The sequence below is a fragment of the Pinus tabuliformis genome, chromosome 3_2, assembly GCF_031772625.1.
Source record: "Pinus tabuliformis cultivar Carrire ecotype Pingquan chromosome 3_2, CPIR1, whole genome shotgun sequence".
Taxonomy (NCBI): domain Eukaryota; kingdom Viridiplantae; phylum Streptophyta; class Pinopsida; order Pinales; family Pinaceae; genus Pinus; species Pinus tabuliformis.
Genome location: NC_142302.1, coordinates 84,717,639 through 84,735,106, shown reverse-complemented (window position 1 = coordinate 84,735,106; position 17,468 = coordinate 84,717,639). Strand labels below are relative to the sequence as shown.

The window sequence follows — 17,468 nt, the reverse complement described above, 5'->3', positions numbered from 1 at the left end:
ATTTATGTTAAAAAACACATTCAAATCTATATTAAATATAAATAAATTCACACATTTCCGTCGTAGTATTGAATATAATATAAATAGAATCACACATTTCATACTAACTATAAAATACTACTCTCCATAACATCACACTCCATACCATAATACGAATTATAACAACGCATGCACATCACGAACATTACACTTAGGCATGTAACAATATGCGTCAGCCTATCAAAACAAAGGGTTTCCAAAATGTTCAAGGAAAGATCATATTAGTTCGTCATCAATGATAACTAATCTAATTATTAGGTTTAGCAATACTTCATGCTATATTTTCATAGATATTCCAATATACATGTTCAAAAATATACATCTCATACAATATAAACAAAGACAATGGTCCCAGCATGCTAACCCTCTAATTACATGCAAGATAGGAGTTTGTCATACCTTCTAATTACATTCAAGATAGGAATTTTCCTTCATGAGTAACTGGGATATAGTTATGAGCATGATAATGAACGCAAAACCGTTATTTGTGGGTGCCAATCTTATCAATTATGCATTTAACCACTCAATCCCTTTATCACTTCCAACGGAAATTTAATTCCTCATATCTAACTATTTAGCATAATAAAAAATTCTCCATAGCCATGTTATCTGAATAAAAATGGAATGATCATTCTCAATAGCTGCTTAGAAATGGAAAAGATCCTTCTTAAAACATTACATTGAATAAATCATGACCCGTTGGCTCAGATTGCAGTCCAACGTCATATATTTCATTAAATTCAATAAAATTCTTGAACACAAACATCATATATTTGATTAAATTCAACAAATTTCTTGAACATAAACTGTTTAAAAATAATTCAGTGATTTACTCAAATGCACATATATAAGATGTGAATATAAAAAAATTATAAAATCCTTTCAATGGCGGGCACTTATCAATTATGGGTTTAACCATTTAATCCCTTTATCACTTCCAACCGAAATTTAATTCATCATATCTAATTATTTAGCATAATAAAAAATTCTCTCCATAGCCATGTTATCTGAATAAAAATGGAATGATCATTCTCAACAGCTACTTAGAAATGGAAAAGATCCTTTTCAAAACATTACATCGAATAAATCATGACCCGTTGGCTCAGATTGCAGTCCAACATCATATATTTCGTTAAATTCAATAAAATTGTTGAACACAAACATCATATATTTGATTAAATTCAACAAATTTCTTGAACATAAACTGTTTAAAAATAATTCAGTGATTTACTCAAATGAACATATATAAGATGTGAAAAAAAAAAAAATTATAAATCCTTTCAATGGCGGGCACTTTGCACATTTTATAGCATAGCAAATCACGAGGCAACTGGTGACGATATTTGATTCATAGCTAAATCTCAGTAAGTGGTGAAATAATATTATATAAGCAATCTTCCATTATTTTCTTAAAGACTATCGCCTGGTCATGCTTGCACATCAGTCATCACCCTGCAAACGATCTAATCATTGGTGGCCAGAATCGTTTCCGCCCGTGAAACCTCTGTGTTCATGGTGGAGCCCGAAACCACGTCCAGTTATACATTGTCCAAGATCCAACGATGATCTACATCATTCCAATCATCACGTTTAAACAGTAATTTAGTACCTCACCCATCCTAAACAAAGTTTGGATATCAAGAAAGCTCAAAGAAAATAAAAACCCACTCAAGATTTGATCGCAAATAAAAGCTCACTCAAAGAAAATAAAAACTCACTCAAGATTTGATCGCAAGAAAATCGGCGCGTCCGGTCCTTCTGCAGCATTCCAAGAACGAGTTCCTTTGCGGATTCCGATATGGAGGGCAAGAAGTGGTCACTCAGCTTTGGGTCTGTACTCTGTATTTGCTGATACATGACCATGGCCTCGTTCACCGGATAAAAGGGTGTCCTCCCGAAGAGCAGAACGTACAGCACCACTCCTGCGCTCCATATATCAACCTCGTACGAGTAACCAGTTTTGCCCAACATCTCTGGAGCAGAATACGCCAATGTCCCCACGATATCCAATTTCATGACAGAATTTTGATGACCTGCAAAAATAAATAATCCATCAATATACCGGAAGTGACTGCAAAATTTACAAATATAAATTCAAGAATATTTCCCCAACGTACCATTCCAAATTGACCTATCAAAATTTCCAAGTTTAAAAACCCATGAAAGGCGGTTTCTATTGTTTGCAGTGTTTGATATAAAAATACTCGATGGTTTTACGTCTCTGTGAATGATTTTCCACGAGTGGCAGTATTGAAGCGATTGGACGAGAGATTGGATTATTGCGGCTGCTAGTCTCTCAGTAACAATGCCATGTTCGTCAATCAAATGCTGGAGATCTCCCCCATCGCACAGCTCCGAAATCATGTACACATTCTTCGACCATCCATATTTCCCCACCCTTTCCTGCAGGTAGCGGGCTACGGGCTTCAAGATTCCTGGGTTTCCACCGGGTAAACGACTTTGCAATATATTCATTTCATTCAACGCATCATCGGTAGCCGACATCTTTTTACAGGCGAATTGCTCGCCTGTTGTCCTGTCAATGCACTTGTATACCACTCCCAACTGTCCACGACCAATCACCTCCCCAAATTCGTAAAGCTTCTCCGCCAGAAATTCGTGACCATCTTCTTCGTCATGCCGTCCGCTCCAACAACGGCACAAACGATTTATCGCTCGCAGCATGGCTTCAATGTCCTTCAAACGTTTCACGATAGGAGCGCTTTTTTCGAAGGTAATCGCGAAGCCACCCGTGGACAAAGAACAGCCCGAAAATTCAATAACGTATAATATTTGTGGCTACTCGGTTGTACCGGGAAGAAGAGCGCTCAAATTTTGAGAGCGGAGCTGAATGCGATTGCGACGAGAGAATATAACCAGCAGTGTCCATTTATATGGTTTTTTAACATTATCGTAACTAAACCGTCCTTGTAAAACTACTGAGTCATACCGGGAGGAATGGTTGTTTTGTTCAAAGAGTCCATAAATGTATCCGTTGGGATCTGGCGAAGTCGGTACAATTCAAAGAAAAGGTTATACGTGCTATTTCCTCGACTATGGCGGCAATTGGTGTACGTGTTTCTCATTTGCTATGTAAATATGTGAGATGGGTAATATCTCGGTGCTCTTCCTCAAGGTTGGATCATGAGTTTTCTAACAAATTAATAAAAATAAAATATATAATATAGATGAGTTATGGAATTTTCGGAAAAAAAATTTAAATGTCATTGGTGAATTTCTTAATTTTACACTTTATACACCCAATTGTGAGTCATCTATTTTTTGTTTGCGGTTTTTTGTTCGTTTGAAGCGTAAAGGTTTTTCTTGTATATGAGTCTTGAGATAAACAGTGTACCTAAAGCGGCTCCCATTTCCTGAAGTTTGATTATAGACTTTTTAAAGTTTGATCATAGACTTTTTAACAAATTAGTAAAAATCAAATATATAATGTAGATGAATTAATAATTTTTAATAGAAACTATAAATGATAATATGTAATCAATTAAGTTATATGTAATCAATTACTTAAGTCGTTAATATTATAATTTAGAGTTTATGCAATATTAGTATTATAATTTAGAGTTTATGCAATAATTTGTGAGTTATTTTTGGAGTCTTATATTTTTGTAGAGTTTTTTTTGGCTTTTGTTTTGTTAAATAACATGAGTATTGATATGAATGGTATATCTAACTTGCGGTTTGTGTAGTTATGATCCAATGATATATAAATCTTGAAATTATGTCTAGAGATATTAATCTTACTCTCAGTTATGTTGGAATATGTAATTCCTACTTGTCTTAGCTGTGATTATTTCTATCTGGAGGAGTCTCTTCCTAACTATGTTCCTAGATTTGGGTGAGGTTGAGATATTCTCTCAACCAATAGATTGTGTGTTCAATATAGTTTTCCTATCTTGAGATAACACTTCTAGTATATATGTAATATCATATTTGATTAATAAAATATAGATTTCCTTTATGGAAATTTAACATGGTATCGGAGCCCATGAGGCCTTGGCCCCTCATGGGCTTGGCTCGTCCTGTGCTAAGGGAAATGGAGAGTATATACCTTTGTTTTAAGAAAGTATGTGTTAATTTTTTCTTTGTCCATATACGCTGAACGAATGTAGCGTAGATGAGACCTGGTCCTAGGTGAGGCCGAGAGCATTGGTGCAGTGAGTGCAAACTGAGAAGACTAGTGATCATGGTTGATCATTACTGTGGTAAGGATTAAAGATTTGCTTCTACATGGATCTTGAAGATCGGAGGATGATAAGGTGTAGTGATCAGCGTGTATCATTCTTAAAAGGTTGCTCAGGGAGCAAAACGATTGTGCTGTCCATGCACGTGGTCATTGATCTGTGCAATGGAAGTGTGGTGGTTGTGGAGAGTTGCTGGAGGTGGGATTCGACCCATAGAGACCTGTGGGTAATTCCTAGTGAATCTATGACAATGGATCTATCATTTGTGTGTGGATGTGCCTCTGCTGGAGAGACATCGAGCCTTGAGGCATTTGCATTGAGACGGACCTGTATTGTGCTTCGTGCGGCACTGTTGACCTAATTGCATTGTGGATCGATCTTCGCTTAAAGAGTCGATATGTAGATCTATACCTGGAGAGTCTTGGAGGTTATGTCGCAACCATTAGAGTTGTGACCTATGTCTATGCCGATTGAACTGATATCGATCTACATCATTCAATTTATTATCAGCCACCTTTATCTCTTGGTTGTGTCACCTCTGATACTATTCGGGGGTTAGAGGAAACGTGTAACTGTAGCTGAGATGCTGGTGTTAAGAATAAAGGTGAACAAGAACGCAAGCTCCTTTCAACACTTGTGAACAAGCTTGGTGATCAAGAAAGGAAAGTTGCCTCAAACACTGGGTATTCCCTGTCATGTCGACTAAGCACTCACCCAAATATGAAGGTAGTCATGGTTGATGAAGTAGATATTTTTGTGTTTCGTCCCCAAGTTGGACTGCTGGCAAGATATTATGTTGTCAACTTTTTAAATCAGACTCTACATAATAATCATGGTGATGGACCGAAGCTCGCAAGACGTCTAGTTGACATATGGATTGTTTTGGGTATTTCATACTTGTAGTAGTCTGGATACGTTAAAGACCAAATATACATTTTTTTTATGTGTGAGATAAAATGAGCATTGTCCAACAAATGGTTGAGCGTTCATCTCATTGAGCAACTGGTGAGGATCGAGATGGAGGACAAGAGCTTTGAAGATCAGTTTGAGGAGGAGCAATGTACCACATCCAAGACTATCACGCCCCCAGGCCTACGGTAGTCTTCCAACCGCTCTTGGCGAGGTGCAACACCATTGAACACTTTCTTTTCACGAATACTAATGTTCATGGACTACGCCTAATTCACTTTCTCTTACTTAGTTCATGTTTCGCAACCAAGTATTATTATGCATAACCTTTATACTAATGAACACCCATACTCATTCATTATCATCAACAATTATAAAAGAGAACAACAATTGCACAGTATAAAGGGAGAGGCAACTCCCTAAACAATGATTTTGCCCAACAATATATATTAATTAGTCTTTTCTTCAATAATACAACCTTCACAAGTATCCTTGGCAAAATCCAAGGCTATACTTAGCCAATTTTACAATAGAGGCAAAACAACCTTTTACAACCTTTGTGCACACCTTGCACGGTGGGAGGGTGCTCACCCGCGTCACCAAGACTCCCTCCTCAAGTCTCACACAAAACAGTTCTTCAAACAACCCACGACACACTTGCCTACAACTTCGACTTCCACTAAGTGCGTTTTACGATAGTGCACAACCCAACTTAAGCGCATGAGTTATGTGCTCCTCCAAGTCCTTATGCGCACTCCTAAATCTGCACCTTATGCAAATTATCCAAGTTCGAATGAGTTGATGCCAAATGAGCCTCCAAATGCATCAATATATACGCTCGTTTGGAGTGGGTGGTGGCTTGCCCAGCCAACCCCCAAATACATGTTTACACACCCCTGTACAAGGCTTGAATGCCCACCTTATAGTTGGCTCGCCCATAATGCAAGTCGGCCTCCTAAGTTGTCGTTTCATCCTCCAAATGGTCATATAACCACTCCATCATTCCATCGCAAGTTTACCTGTAATGCTGGTTTCGTCGCAAATAACTTGTACGTTTATCGCACCCGCATGTGCTCCAACTCGTCACGTGCCGACGCCCGCGCCCGCGTGCAGCCCAACTCGCCGGTTTTCCCGCGCTCGCATGTGCGCGAACTCGTCCTCCGCCCACGCGCCCGTCGCGTGTGTCGTGACCTGCTGGTCCACTTGTGCCCGCACCCGTCGTGCAGCCCGACTCGCCCGCGTGCCCGCCGCGCACGTCAACTTGCCCGCGTGCCCGTCAACTCGCCCGCGCGCCCGTGCCTGTGCCCGGTTCACCCGGCGCCCAACCGAGTCAACTAACCGAGGACCTTATATCCTCCTCCACCTGAAATCGTTGTCGTCCTCGACAACATACCATCTTGGTAGCCATTCACCAAGATCATCACTATCCATGATGTCAACTCCTCCACATATGGCAAACATCCCTGCAACATATGTAGAACTCCATCTCCATCATGTCTCACCTTAGTAACCAACTGTCACCAAGCTCACCATACCAAGGTATACACCTCAACGGTATGTCATGTATCACATATCATCTTGATCCATGATCATCGACCCCGTTGTCACAGCCGTCACTGTAACATCCTGTGTCGACCTCATCATGTGTCATCCCTCCATGTAGTCTCTCATCAGATGTTCCACCATACCAACACATTCATATCATGTGTCACCATGTCGACCCAACAAAAAAATCTCTCCATATTCTCCTGCCAAGTGTAAAACTGATAGCTGCATCTCTCTGTACATTGGTTACCCTCATGACTCGAACTAGTCAGGTGATCAGTCCAACCATACGCCCAAATCACAAGAATGCACATCCTTATGCCACCACAAGTCTTTCCCTGACTTCTGCTACATCTCGGACTCATCAAGAATCTGTCCAATTCCCATGCTCAGGTCCATGGAAACTCCATCCCATCTGCAACATGTCCAAGCCATGGTCTTGTTGCACAAGAGTGTACAACCTCTCCCCTAGCTCATACATCTCCATGTCACAATAGAATCTTCACAACATCCTTTGCTTCAGCACTCCCCATAGAATGTCAATGAATGACACCTCTACACATGCTCTTGCATAATGTCCCCACATCACTGTCATGCTTCATGTCTCCAACCCGATGTCCATGACTCTAGTTGTCCATGATGTCCAACCCATGTAGACTCCATCCCAACCTCTGGCCATCTGCATTGAAGTCTGCAATATGTCATAAAGAAGCCTCCTTCAAGGCCTCTTGTAAAGTTGGTGTGGTTCCTCCCTATCAAGGCCTCCACACAAACCTATCTCCAAGGTTGTCTATAGAGAAAGGAGGGCCAGGAAGTTTCCTCCCTAACTCTCATCCACCCATGTGTCAGATTGATGTTGTGTTCTCAAGTATCTATGCACAGCCTCAATCTATTCACATGTACATCCAAGCTCACCTAGCTTGTCCTTTGTCAACTGAAAGTCATATATGCCCATAGCATATTTGCAAAAGTCCACTATCCCAGCAGGATCCCTACCTCAATAATCCTTATCAACCACTGCCTCTGAAGTAGTACTCGGACTCCCTTCATTTGCAACTCCATTGTGAAGATCATCGGTAGAGGATGCTCCCATCAAGTGTCTCCATGTTCGTGAGATTGCCTTCTCACTTTCTTCATTCTTCTTCCCAACTCTTGCAACGAAGTCAACCAGCTTCCTTTCCTTTGTTGTTTGAGTTACACTCCCAAGTCCTCTTTGTTCCACATCTTCATGCTTCACATTTGGATCTTTGGGATACAAGACCATAGAAGTCATCCTTGGTCTATACCCCAAGCAACTCCTTATATTCATCGGTACCATCATGGTTTTTCCTTTAGCTGTGATCAAGAGAATGTCCCGGTCCATCATTGGTATGGCTTGTGCGAGCCTCATGAAATCTAGCCCCAACACCATAGAATGGTCATCCATGTCCACAACTCTCAAGTCCAACTTCCCAAACCATGACCCCACTTTCACCTGAGTGTTCTCCAACACACCATCAACAGCTCTTATGGTAGAGTTGACTGCTTTGAAAGCACTCCATTCCCTCTCCATATTTGCTTTCTTCCCAAAAGACTTTGTTGCTTTCCTGTTTAAGAAGCTATGAGTGGCTCCCGTATCCACCAAAGCTGCAAATCTCTTGCCCTTCACGGTCACCTGCACAAAACTCAGCTTCAAGGAATCACCTCCTTCTGTTGGCTTTGTCTTGTGTCTTATATCAGCAACCTTTTTCAAGAATTCGGCCTCAGAAGTGTCAATTGGCTCCTGCTTCATCTTGACATTCCTCCTATGGTACTTCACCTCCCTGCTTGTCTATTCTAAGCAACTCGATCCTGGTCCAGCTTGACTTCCCTCAAGCTTGTCCTCCATCGCATCTTGCTCAAGTGCACCAACCAAGTGTCAACTGACCAAGTTCATAGAACTAAACTTCCGAATGTCCTCTGAATTATCTCGGTAGTGAGTTCCCAACCTGTCAATGTAGTCGAACTCTTCCTGCTCAATCACAACAACCTTCTTACCAAGTAGTTTCTTCTTTATTTCTTCCTCAACTTGCTTGATTTCAGCTTCCACCCTGGCACTTTCCTTCCTCAACTGGGCTCTTTCATCAATGAGCTCTTGAAGACCAAGGCCACTCTGTCGGATCTCCTCATCAAGTTCCTTGAGTTCCATATCTGTCGTACTTTCACATTGGCTCCTGAGTTCTTCATGTTCCCTCCTTAGTTTCGAGCAGCTCTCCCAAATCTTCATGTTCTCGGCCTTCATCGAAACCCAGTTAGAACTCCACCGACTCATTTGATCCAACACTTTGTACTGGAGGTCCTAAACTGCATCATGGCTAGACTCACCTATCATAGGTTCAACCACCACCTCTGATTTTTTGGCCATCTCCACATTCACCAAGTCCCTGCAATCATGAACGAGCTCTTGTTCCACTTGTATGTGAAACAGCTTCCTTCACCTGCAAGTACCTGCTTCACTATTACCAACTGTCAAGCTTCTTCAACCTGAATCAGCCTGCTCTGATACCACCTGTCATGCCCCCAGGCCTGTGATAGTCTTCCAACCGCTCTTGGTGAGGTGCGGCACCACCGAACACTTTCTTTTCACCAATACTAATGTTCATGAACTACACCTAATTCACTTTCTCTTTCTTATATTGCATTTCACAACCAAGTATTATTATGCATAACCTTTATACAAATGAACACCCATACTCATTCATTATCATCAGCAATTATAAAAGAGAACAACGATTGCACAGTACAAAGGGAGGGGCAACTCCTTAAACAATGAGTCTGCCCAACAATACATATTAATCAATCTTTTCTTCAATAATACAAGCTTCACAAGTATCCTTGGCAAAATCCAAGGCTATACTTAGCCAATTTTACAATAGAGGAAAAACAACCTTTTACAACCTTTGTGCACACCTTGCACGGTGGGAGGGTGCTCACCCGAGTCACCAAGACTCCCTCCTCAAGTCTCACAAAAAACAGTTCTTCAAACAACCCATGGCACACTTTCCTACAAATTCGACTTCCACCAAGTGCATTTTACGATAGTGCACAACCCAACTTAAGCGCATGAGTTATGTGCTCCTCCAAGTCCTTATGTGCACTCCTAAATCTGCACCTTATGCGAATTATCCAAGTTCGAATGAGTTGATGCCAAATGAGCCTCCAAACGCATCAATATATATGCCCATTTGGAGTGGGTGGTGGCTTGCCCAGCCGACCCCCAAATACATGTTTACACACCCCTGTACAAGGCTTGAACACTCACCTTATAGTCAGCCCGCCCATAATGCAAGTCAGCCTCCTAATTTGTCGTTCCATCCTCCAAATGGTCGTATAACCACTCCATCGTTCCATCGCAAGTTTACTTGTAACGCTGGTTTCGTCGAAAATAACTCGTGCATTTGTCGTACCCGCGTGTGCTCCAACTCGTCACGCGCCTGCGTGCAGCCCAACTCGCCGGTTTTCCCGTGCCTGCGCCCACTTGTGTGCCAACTCGTCCTCCGCCCGCACACCCGTCGCGTGTGTCGTGACTCACCGGTCCACCCGCGCCCGCGTATGTCGTGCGGACTGACTCGCCCGTGCGCCCGCCGTGCATGTCAACTCCCCCGCACGCCGGCCAACTCGCCCGTGTGCCCGTGCCCATGCCCGATCCGCCCGGCGCTCAACCGAGTCGACTAACCGAGGACCTTACAAAGCCCATAAGACAAGTTGCAACATTATCATTTTTTTGGTTTTATAAGAGCTAAAAAACGTGAGGAACAATCATTTCACATGGATGAAGATGAAACAAAAACTTCCATTGTGCCACAAATTAGTAAATGCTTAGTAAAATGAATTGTTTTCTTGAATTATTTTTTGGTTTTATAACTGAAACATGTTGAGCCCGATCAACTTAACATGTAAATGCTATTTTTTAGAATTGATCACTCTAGCAATGAAAAATTGAAGTTGTAAAGATTCAAGATGAAGACACTAAGGTTCAATATGATTTTAGAAAAGTTGATTGTGGCAGTGGATATTATTTGGTTCACGCAACATTATATGGACAAACAAGGTAAAATATTGTGTGTTGAAATAAAACAGACTCATAGTATATGTCACATACATTAGTAAGAAAGTCTAGGATATTTTATAGCGGTCGTTGAAAAGTATGTACTTGGTAACTCTAAAATTTGGTGTTGTGGTGTAAGCCTTATAAGGCATGTGTATCTCCACAGTTCGTGGTAATCTAAAAACCACTTTGTATTTACAGTCTTGGTTTGTGGTAAGCCAGAAACCACATGTAAAAGTGAAGTGGGACAGAGATTCTTGTTGGCATGGTTTAGTGTTAGCCGAGAAAACCCTTAGTCTGGTTGAGTCGGATCTTTGGAGTGCCCTAGTGGCAAGTTTGTAGCCGAGAGTGGCTATGGTGCCATAGTGGCAAGTTTGTGGCCCAGAGTCATTGGAGTCCCTTAGTGGCAGATTTGTGGCCCAGAGCGGCTGGAGATCCTTCATAGCTAAGTTGATCCTTCGTCGCTGCGTTGAGCCTTGGTAGCTGAGTTCAGTTGTGGTGGATGAGAGACTTTGGTGGCATGGTTGAGGGTGATCCGATAAAACCCAGAGCATGGTTATGGGTAATCTGATAAAACCCATGATGATATTGGAGGAAGATTTACAAGAGCAAGTACATGTGTGCAGTTATAATGGTTGGGATAACCATGTATGTGAAAGACATCCTACAAGACTGGCGGTTGCATTGATTGGCACCCATGTATTCTGGTGGATGGTTTCTCATTTATATGGACATCAACATCTTCTTTTGTTAATTTTAACCACAATTACACTTTGCAGATTGACATCGAGACCAGTACTCATTAAGGGGGTGTGTTGGAATATGTAATTCCTACTTGTCTCAATTGTGATTATTTCTATCTCGAAGAGTCTGTTCCTAACAATTCTTATATTTTTTTGTGGTTGAGATATTCTCTCAAACAACAGATTGTGTGTCCAAGATAGTTTCTCCTATATTGAGACAACACTTCCTGTATATAGAAACAAAGAAAAAAAGAAAGAAATTATTTTAACATCCACGAGTCTAAAGGTAGCATATGACACATATTGCTTCTTCATATGCTTGATGTATTCGGTTTTTTTTGTGAAGCTTCAAAATAAATGCTCCCAACTTATCAACAAACCCCTCGCTAAATATATTATCCCAAGAGATAACTACCATCATATCTGTGTAACTTTCCCTACATGTAATATCATATTTGATTAATGAAATACATATTTCCTTTATGGAAATTGAACAAGTTAGGTGTCATCACATTTGATTCTGTTATCTGTTAGGTGCCATAAATAATTCAGTTTTACTTCAGTTATACTCCATAGGTGTTGAATTATAATTCACTAATGTATTATTCATTTTTACTATGTAATCTATTTAGCCATTTTGAATATTGAGAAAAGCAATCTCTGCTCCAATTTTTAGTTTTCCATTTTTTGTCAAAGTATCAAAGCTCCCCGTCTCATAAGACTGCAGAGAGATCCACGTCTCATAAGACCCCGAGAAAAGAACAAAAGAAAAATCATGAAGACAAAAAAAAAAAATATAATCATTAGGCAAAAAGGGGAAAAAATCGGTGGTTTTAACGCTGGTTCAAAGCTTGTTATTAAAGTTATTTAAAAAATTATTTTTGGGCCCAACGCATCCATGATCCTTTGAACACATGAGCTGATACACTCAAACTAGTCCAAGAAAGAGTGGGTCACTGCAGAAGTAAACTGACGAGAAGAGCATTGGATTCATAAGTCAAAGTTTGACTCTTAAAGGCTCCTCGCATGTATTCTCCATTAAAATATTGGTTGCGCAAATGATAAGAGTGCGCCACGCAGCCGTTCAAAACTACAAACGAATTGTCAATTCATTCAAGTCAACCGCATGCCGGCTCCAGGAGGAACTGCAAATCCCGTCCTTCAAAGTTTTATTAAAAAGGATTTACACAATTCCTAAAAGTATTTTGTTGGGTCTCATTTCATATCATTTGTTTTGAAGTTTTATTAAATTTGGTTGGATCTCATTTCAAAAATCTTTTGCTCTTTTTTTTAAAGACATTTTTGTTTGTTTCTTATTTATTTATTAAGGAAGTGCTTTTTATTAATGATTTTTATTTAAAATATATATTTTTTTAAAGAGTTTATTTAAATAAAATATACTTTTCTAAAAAGGGAAAGACAAAGAGTTTTTCTTAAAGATGTTTTTTAGTTTTGGAAGAAGACTGTAAAAAATAGCCCACATTTGTATTTGAAGAAATGAATTTCTCCAATGCTTTGCCACACACTCTGATTCTGCTTGGCAAAAATTAGAGTTTTGGTATTTAAGAATGAAGACATTCCCGCAAGCTCAAAAGTGTTGGGATACACTTCAGACTGTCTATGTAGAGCTGACCCAAGAAGCATGGGCGACCATGTCCAATAATTAGAGGAATGTAGCTACTGAACTCAAAAAGAAAGAACACAAAGCCAAATGTTGGATACAAAACTCACTTGACGATTCTATTTTCAATTTGGGAAATCTTGAAATTTGTGTATCAAGGGAAGGATACAATGAAGACAGTTAAATTACAGACATTGAGACCACAATTCGAAACCCTAAAGATGGCTGACATAGAAAATGTGGATCACTTCATGAGTAGAGTCATGAGAATAGTCAATCAGATCAAACTTATTGGTGAAACCATTTCAGATCATTAAATTGTTCAAAAGTTCTTCGAAGTCTATCCAAGAAATATGACATGATTGCAAGAGCCATTCTAGAATCCAAAGGTTTACAACTTTCTGAATAAAACAATTGATTGGATCAACTTGGTAGAATATTCCATGGAACAAGCTTTCAAAGCACAACCTTATTTTGGCAAAGGCAAAAGGAGAGGATATAGAGGCAGAAATTGAAGCAAAAACAGATCAAAACATCATCATGCAGCAAAGCAATGTTGACCTCCACAAAAACAAACTCTGAGAAGCAGACCACCTTGAAAAACTAATGTCCAATTCTTTTTCATTTTCCTTCACATGCTTACCTGCTCAGAAAGAAGAATTGGTGATGGAATGGAATGACGAATGATCAAAAGAGAAATTTTAACCACAACCCGCCTGTCTATCTGCCCTCGCTTTGCCCGCTCACTCATCTCGTTGATTCCTGGATAGTTGAAAATAGTTAATATTATTTTGTATTAATGGAAAAATGGTTACACAAGTTGTAACATATCTCCTTAATTTAGGATTTGTTCCTAGAGTTTAGGAGTTTGGTTGCAACTTCCTGAGTTCTAGTAATGTACTTAATGATGTAATTGCTCATTTGATGAATGTAGTGTGTACGGAGAGAGTTCTCTTTGTTTGAGTGCAGTCTCCAGGTGCAGTACACACTTGTGAGCTGCAACTCCTTCTTTTTCAATTCAAGTCTGAATTTTATCTTGGTATCAGAGCACAGAGTAGGGATAGCCTTAATTTTTTTTTAGGATCCATAATTGATTACAGAACTGTAGTGGTGGTGGAGTGTACAGAAGCATTCGTAGAATTAGGTGGACTACAGTAACACCTGAAGACAGGTCTCAGATGACTGATCATCTCTGAGCAGAAATTAGGGTTGGCACGGTTTCGTCGCAAATAATCGAACCATTTTTTAGCGGAAGAAAGGGTTGGCGTTGTTTATTAAGGAACAATCGCGCCATTTGGTGCGGTTTTGAGAGTGATAGTCGCGCCAGTGCGTCAGAAAGTGCTATTGGCGCGGAAAATCAAGCCTTAATCACGCCAATTTCGTATGGTGTGTCGATTTTGTTGTCGGCGCGGGTATTTCTGATCCGGATTTAAACAGGAACGCAACCAATTACAGAGATAACCATAAACACAGAGATGCGATAACCATAAAGACAGATATGCAGCGGAAATAATACTTCATTTCATTAATGGAAAATACTGAAATATGCTTACAACCAGATATGGAAATAAACCAGCTAGGGCGATGGTAGCTTATCTCTGAGAAGAGATGTGCGGCTACATGCCTCTGAACTGTTCTGAACTGTATTACAATGAGGCTCGAAGGCCTATTTATTGTTGAGAAACAATGGAAAACCCTTCACATCCCGAAACCTAACCCTAGAAGATGAACCGCTAAATTGTGGGCCCCGTTTGGGTAAATTGGTACATCAATTTCCCGGGGTCGTAACTTTGGCATACAATCTCCGTTTGACGCGTACGATAGCTCGTTAGAAAGATCTATCCGAGTACTACCACTTTGGGAGGCAACATCGGTCCATGGACCCATGTTGCCCCAGAATCCCAAAAAAACGTCGTTTAGGGCCTCAAAACGGCTCCGGAAGTTCAGGACCCGAAAAACTGCTAAAAATAGTAAACTGTGCTGTAATTTAGGAAACTGAAAAGACTGAAAGAGACAGTTGTGGGGGTCCAAATGGGTTGGTGGGTGGCCACCAACATCCACCTGGATCATTCCTCCTCCCTTAGGAAGCAATGGTCCCCATTGCGTTGAGTTCCTCCATCTGCTGAACTTGTCCTGCAATCTCTGATGTGTCCAGTGATGGTGGGAAGCATGGTCGATGATGGTCCACATTGAATACTCGGTGCAAGCGAAGGAATGGAGGAATGTTGTGCTTCAAAGCATTGTTGCCCATAGCCTTGGTACTGTTGCGAGGACCATGTCGGAGTGGTCGGAGCTTCTGATGGGCTCTTGTAAGGCGTTCTTTCTGCAGATGTAACCAGAATTTGTTGCCCACCTGAAACTTGTGTGGTACCCATGTGGGTGAGGAGAAGTTGTTCCTGTGTTTTATCATGACCGTATCCCTTTTCTGCTGCTGCTGCGTGGAGGAACCCTTTGCAGGGGTCATGGATGTAGCAACGATCTTCCCCTTACTTTGGGAGTGAACCAGACAAATGAATTTCCTGGTCTGTGATATGAGCTTGCTGCCTTTCTTGGTAGTAATCAAAGATGTGGCGGTAGGTGGGGCTACCTCCGGTATCCTGTATAATGAATTATTCAAAGAAATAATGACAACATGAGGCCTTGACTCATACACAGCATGTCGCCTCCACAAGTATGGCTGGCCTAACAATACATCACAAACATCCAGAGGTGTAACATCACACAATACCTCGTCTGTGAAGGGCTTGATGCTGTATGGAAGGCGGCACTGCTGGCGAACTTTGAGATCTCGTCCTTCATGAAGCCACCCGATACTATACGGCTGTGGGTGTGGTGTAGTCGGTAGGCCCAACCGCTTCACGACCTCAGCTGAAATGAGGTTCTTTTGGCTGCCACTGTCAACAATGAATTGTAGCGGCTAACCCTTCACCCACATCTGTGAGTGTAAAAGACGCTCCCCTTCCTCTGGATTTTCGGGCTCATCTTTCTAGATCTTGGTGGTGGCAACAGTGGCACTGGGATCCGCATCAATGATTTGCTTTCCTTTGCCATTCCCCTTGTCGGGTTCTGGCTCAGGGTTAGAACATGCATCTGATTGAGAAGCCTTCAACTCAGCCACCAGCGACTGCTTGGTCCGACACTCACTTGTGTTATGAGTGGGACTCTTGTGGAACTCACACCACTTCCCTGTGTCCTTCTTCGGCTTCGTGGTGTTGTTCTTTTCTTGTGGCTTCGACGGGTTATCTTGGGTCACCCTGCCTTGGCTTTGTCCTTTGGGCTTCGGATTTGCAGATCCAAAGTCTCGCTTCTTCTGTTTGAACTTTTGCTCGATTTTGACAGCGTATCGGTATGTTGTGCCGAGTGAGGAGATGTTCAAGAACACCATTTCTTCCTGGATGTATCTATGCAGGCAGCCGCGGTATTTGAGTACCAGATGTAGCTCAGAATCTTTGATACCCAACTGTGTGCGAAGGGTATGAAAAATGTTTGTGAACTCCGACACATCTTGGTCTCGTCCCTGCCGCAGTGTGGTCCATTTGATGTATTTGTCCTCATAGGTTCCGACAGGGTAGTACTGCTCCTTGATGGCATGCCAAAAGTCATTCCAAGTGGGTGCGGCTGAAAATAGTGAGCCTGTAATTTCATCCTTCTGCTCGCAGTAGGTTTCCCACCAGTCCTTGACGTGGGGGGCTGCTTTGAGAAGAGCGAAAATAATCTTTTCCCGACTTGAAAATTCATGAACAGAAAAATACCCATCTAGCAGATTTAACCATTTATCCACGACATCTGCGTCTATTTGACCCTCGAAGATGGGGATTTCAAAATTAACTTGTACCTTAAATGGTGTGGCGTTTCCAAAGTCGCTGTTGGAAGTCGATGCGTCGCCTCTGGGTAGCCGCTGAAGGATCTGCGCAAAGCTATCCATCATCGCGTTCCTTTGTCGCTCGAGCGCTTCTTCGAGCAAGATTTTTATAGGATCTCCTGCCCCCTCGTCTTTCTTCTCATCCACCATGGGAGGTCGTCGAGATTTGCGAGGCTGGTCTTGCAAAGGTTCGACCAGTTCAAGCCCTAACTCCTTATATCCCGACCTCGTTGGGGACATGCAAAGAAAAACAGAGAAAAAGCATACCGCTCTGATACCACTGATCCGGATTTAAACAGGAACGCAACCAATTACAGAGATAACCATAAACACAGAGATGCGATAACCATAAAGACAGATATGCAGCGGAAATAATACTTCATTTCATTAATGGAAAATACTGAAATATGCTTACAACCAGATATGAAAATAAACCAGCTAGGGCGATGGTAGCTTATCTCTGAGAAGAGATGTGCGGCTA

General features: G+C 41.3%; 1 protein-coding gene across 1 annotated transcript; it reads right to left on the bottom strand.

Moving 5' to 3' along the window:
• Window positions 1-1,506: 1,506 nt before the first annotated feature.
• LOC149179956 (calcium-dependent protein kinase 21-like) lies at window positions 1,507-2,724 on the bottom strand. Its single transcript, XM_089413712.1, has 3 exons — window positions 2,157-2,724; window positions 1,754-2,072; window positions 1,507-1,606 (listed from the first exon to the last, which is right to left on the bottom strand). The coding sequence occupies exons 1-3, from the start codon at window positions 2,722-2,724 to the stop codon at window positions 1,507-1,509; spliced, it is 987 nt and encodes a 328-aa protein (XP_089269838.1).
• Window positions 2,725-17,468: the final 14,744 nt, after the last annotated feature.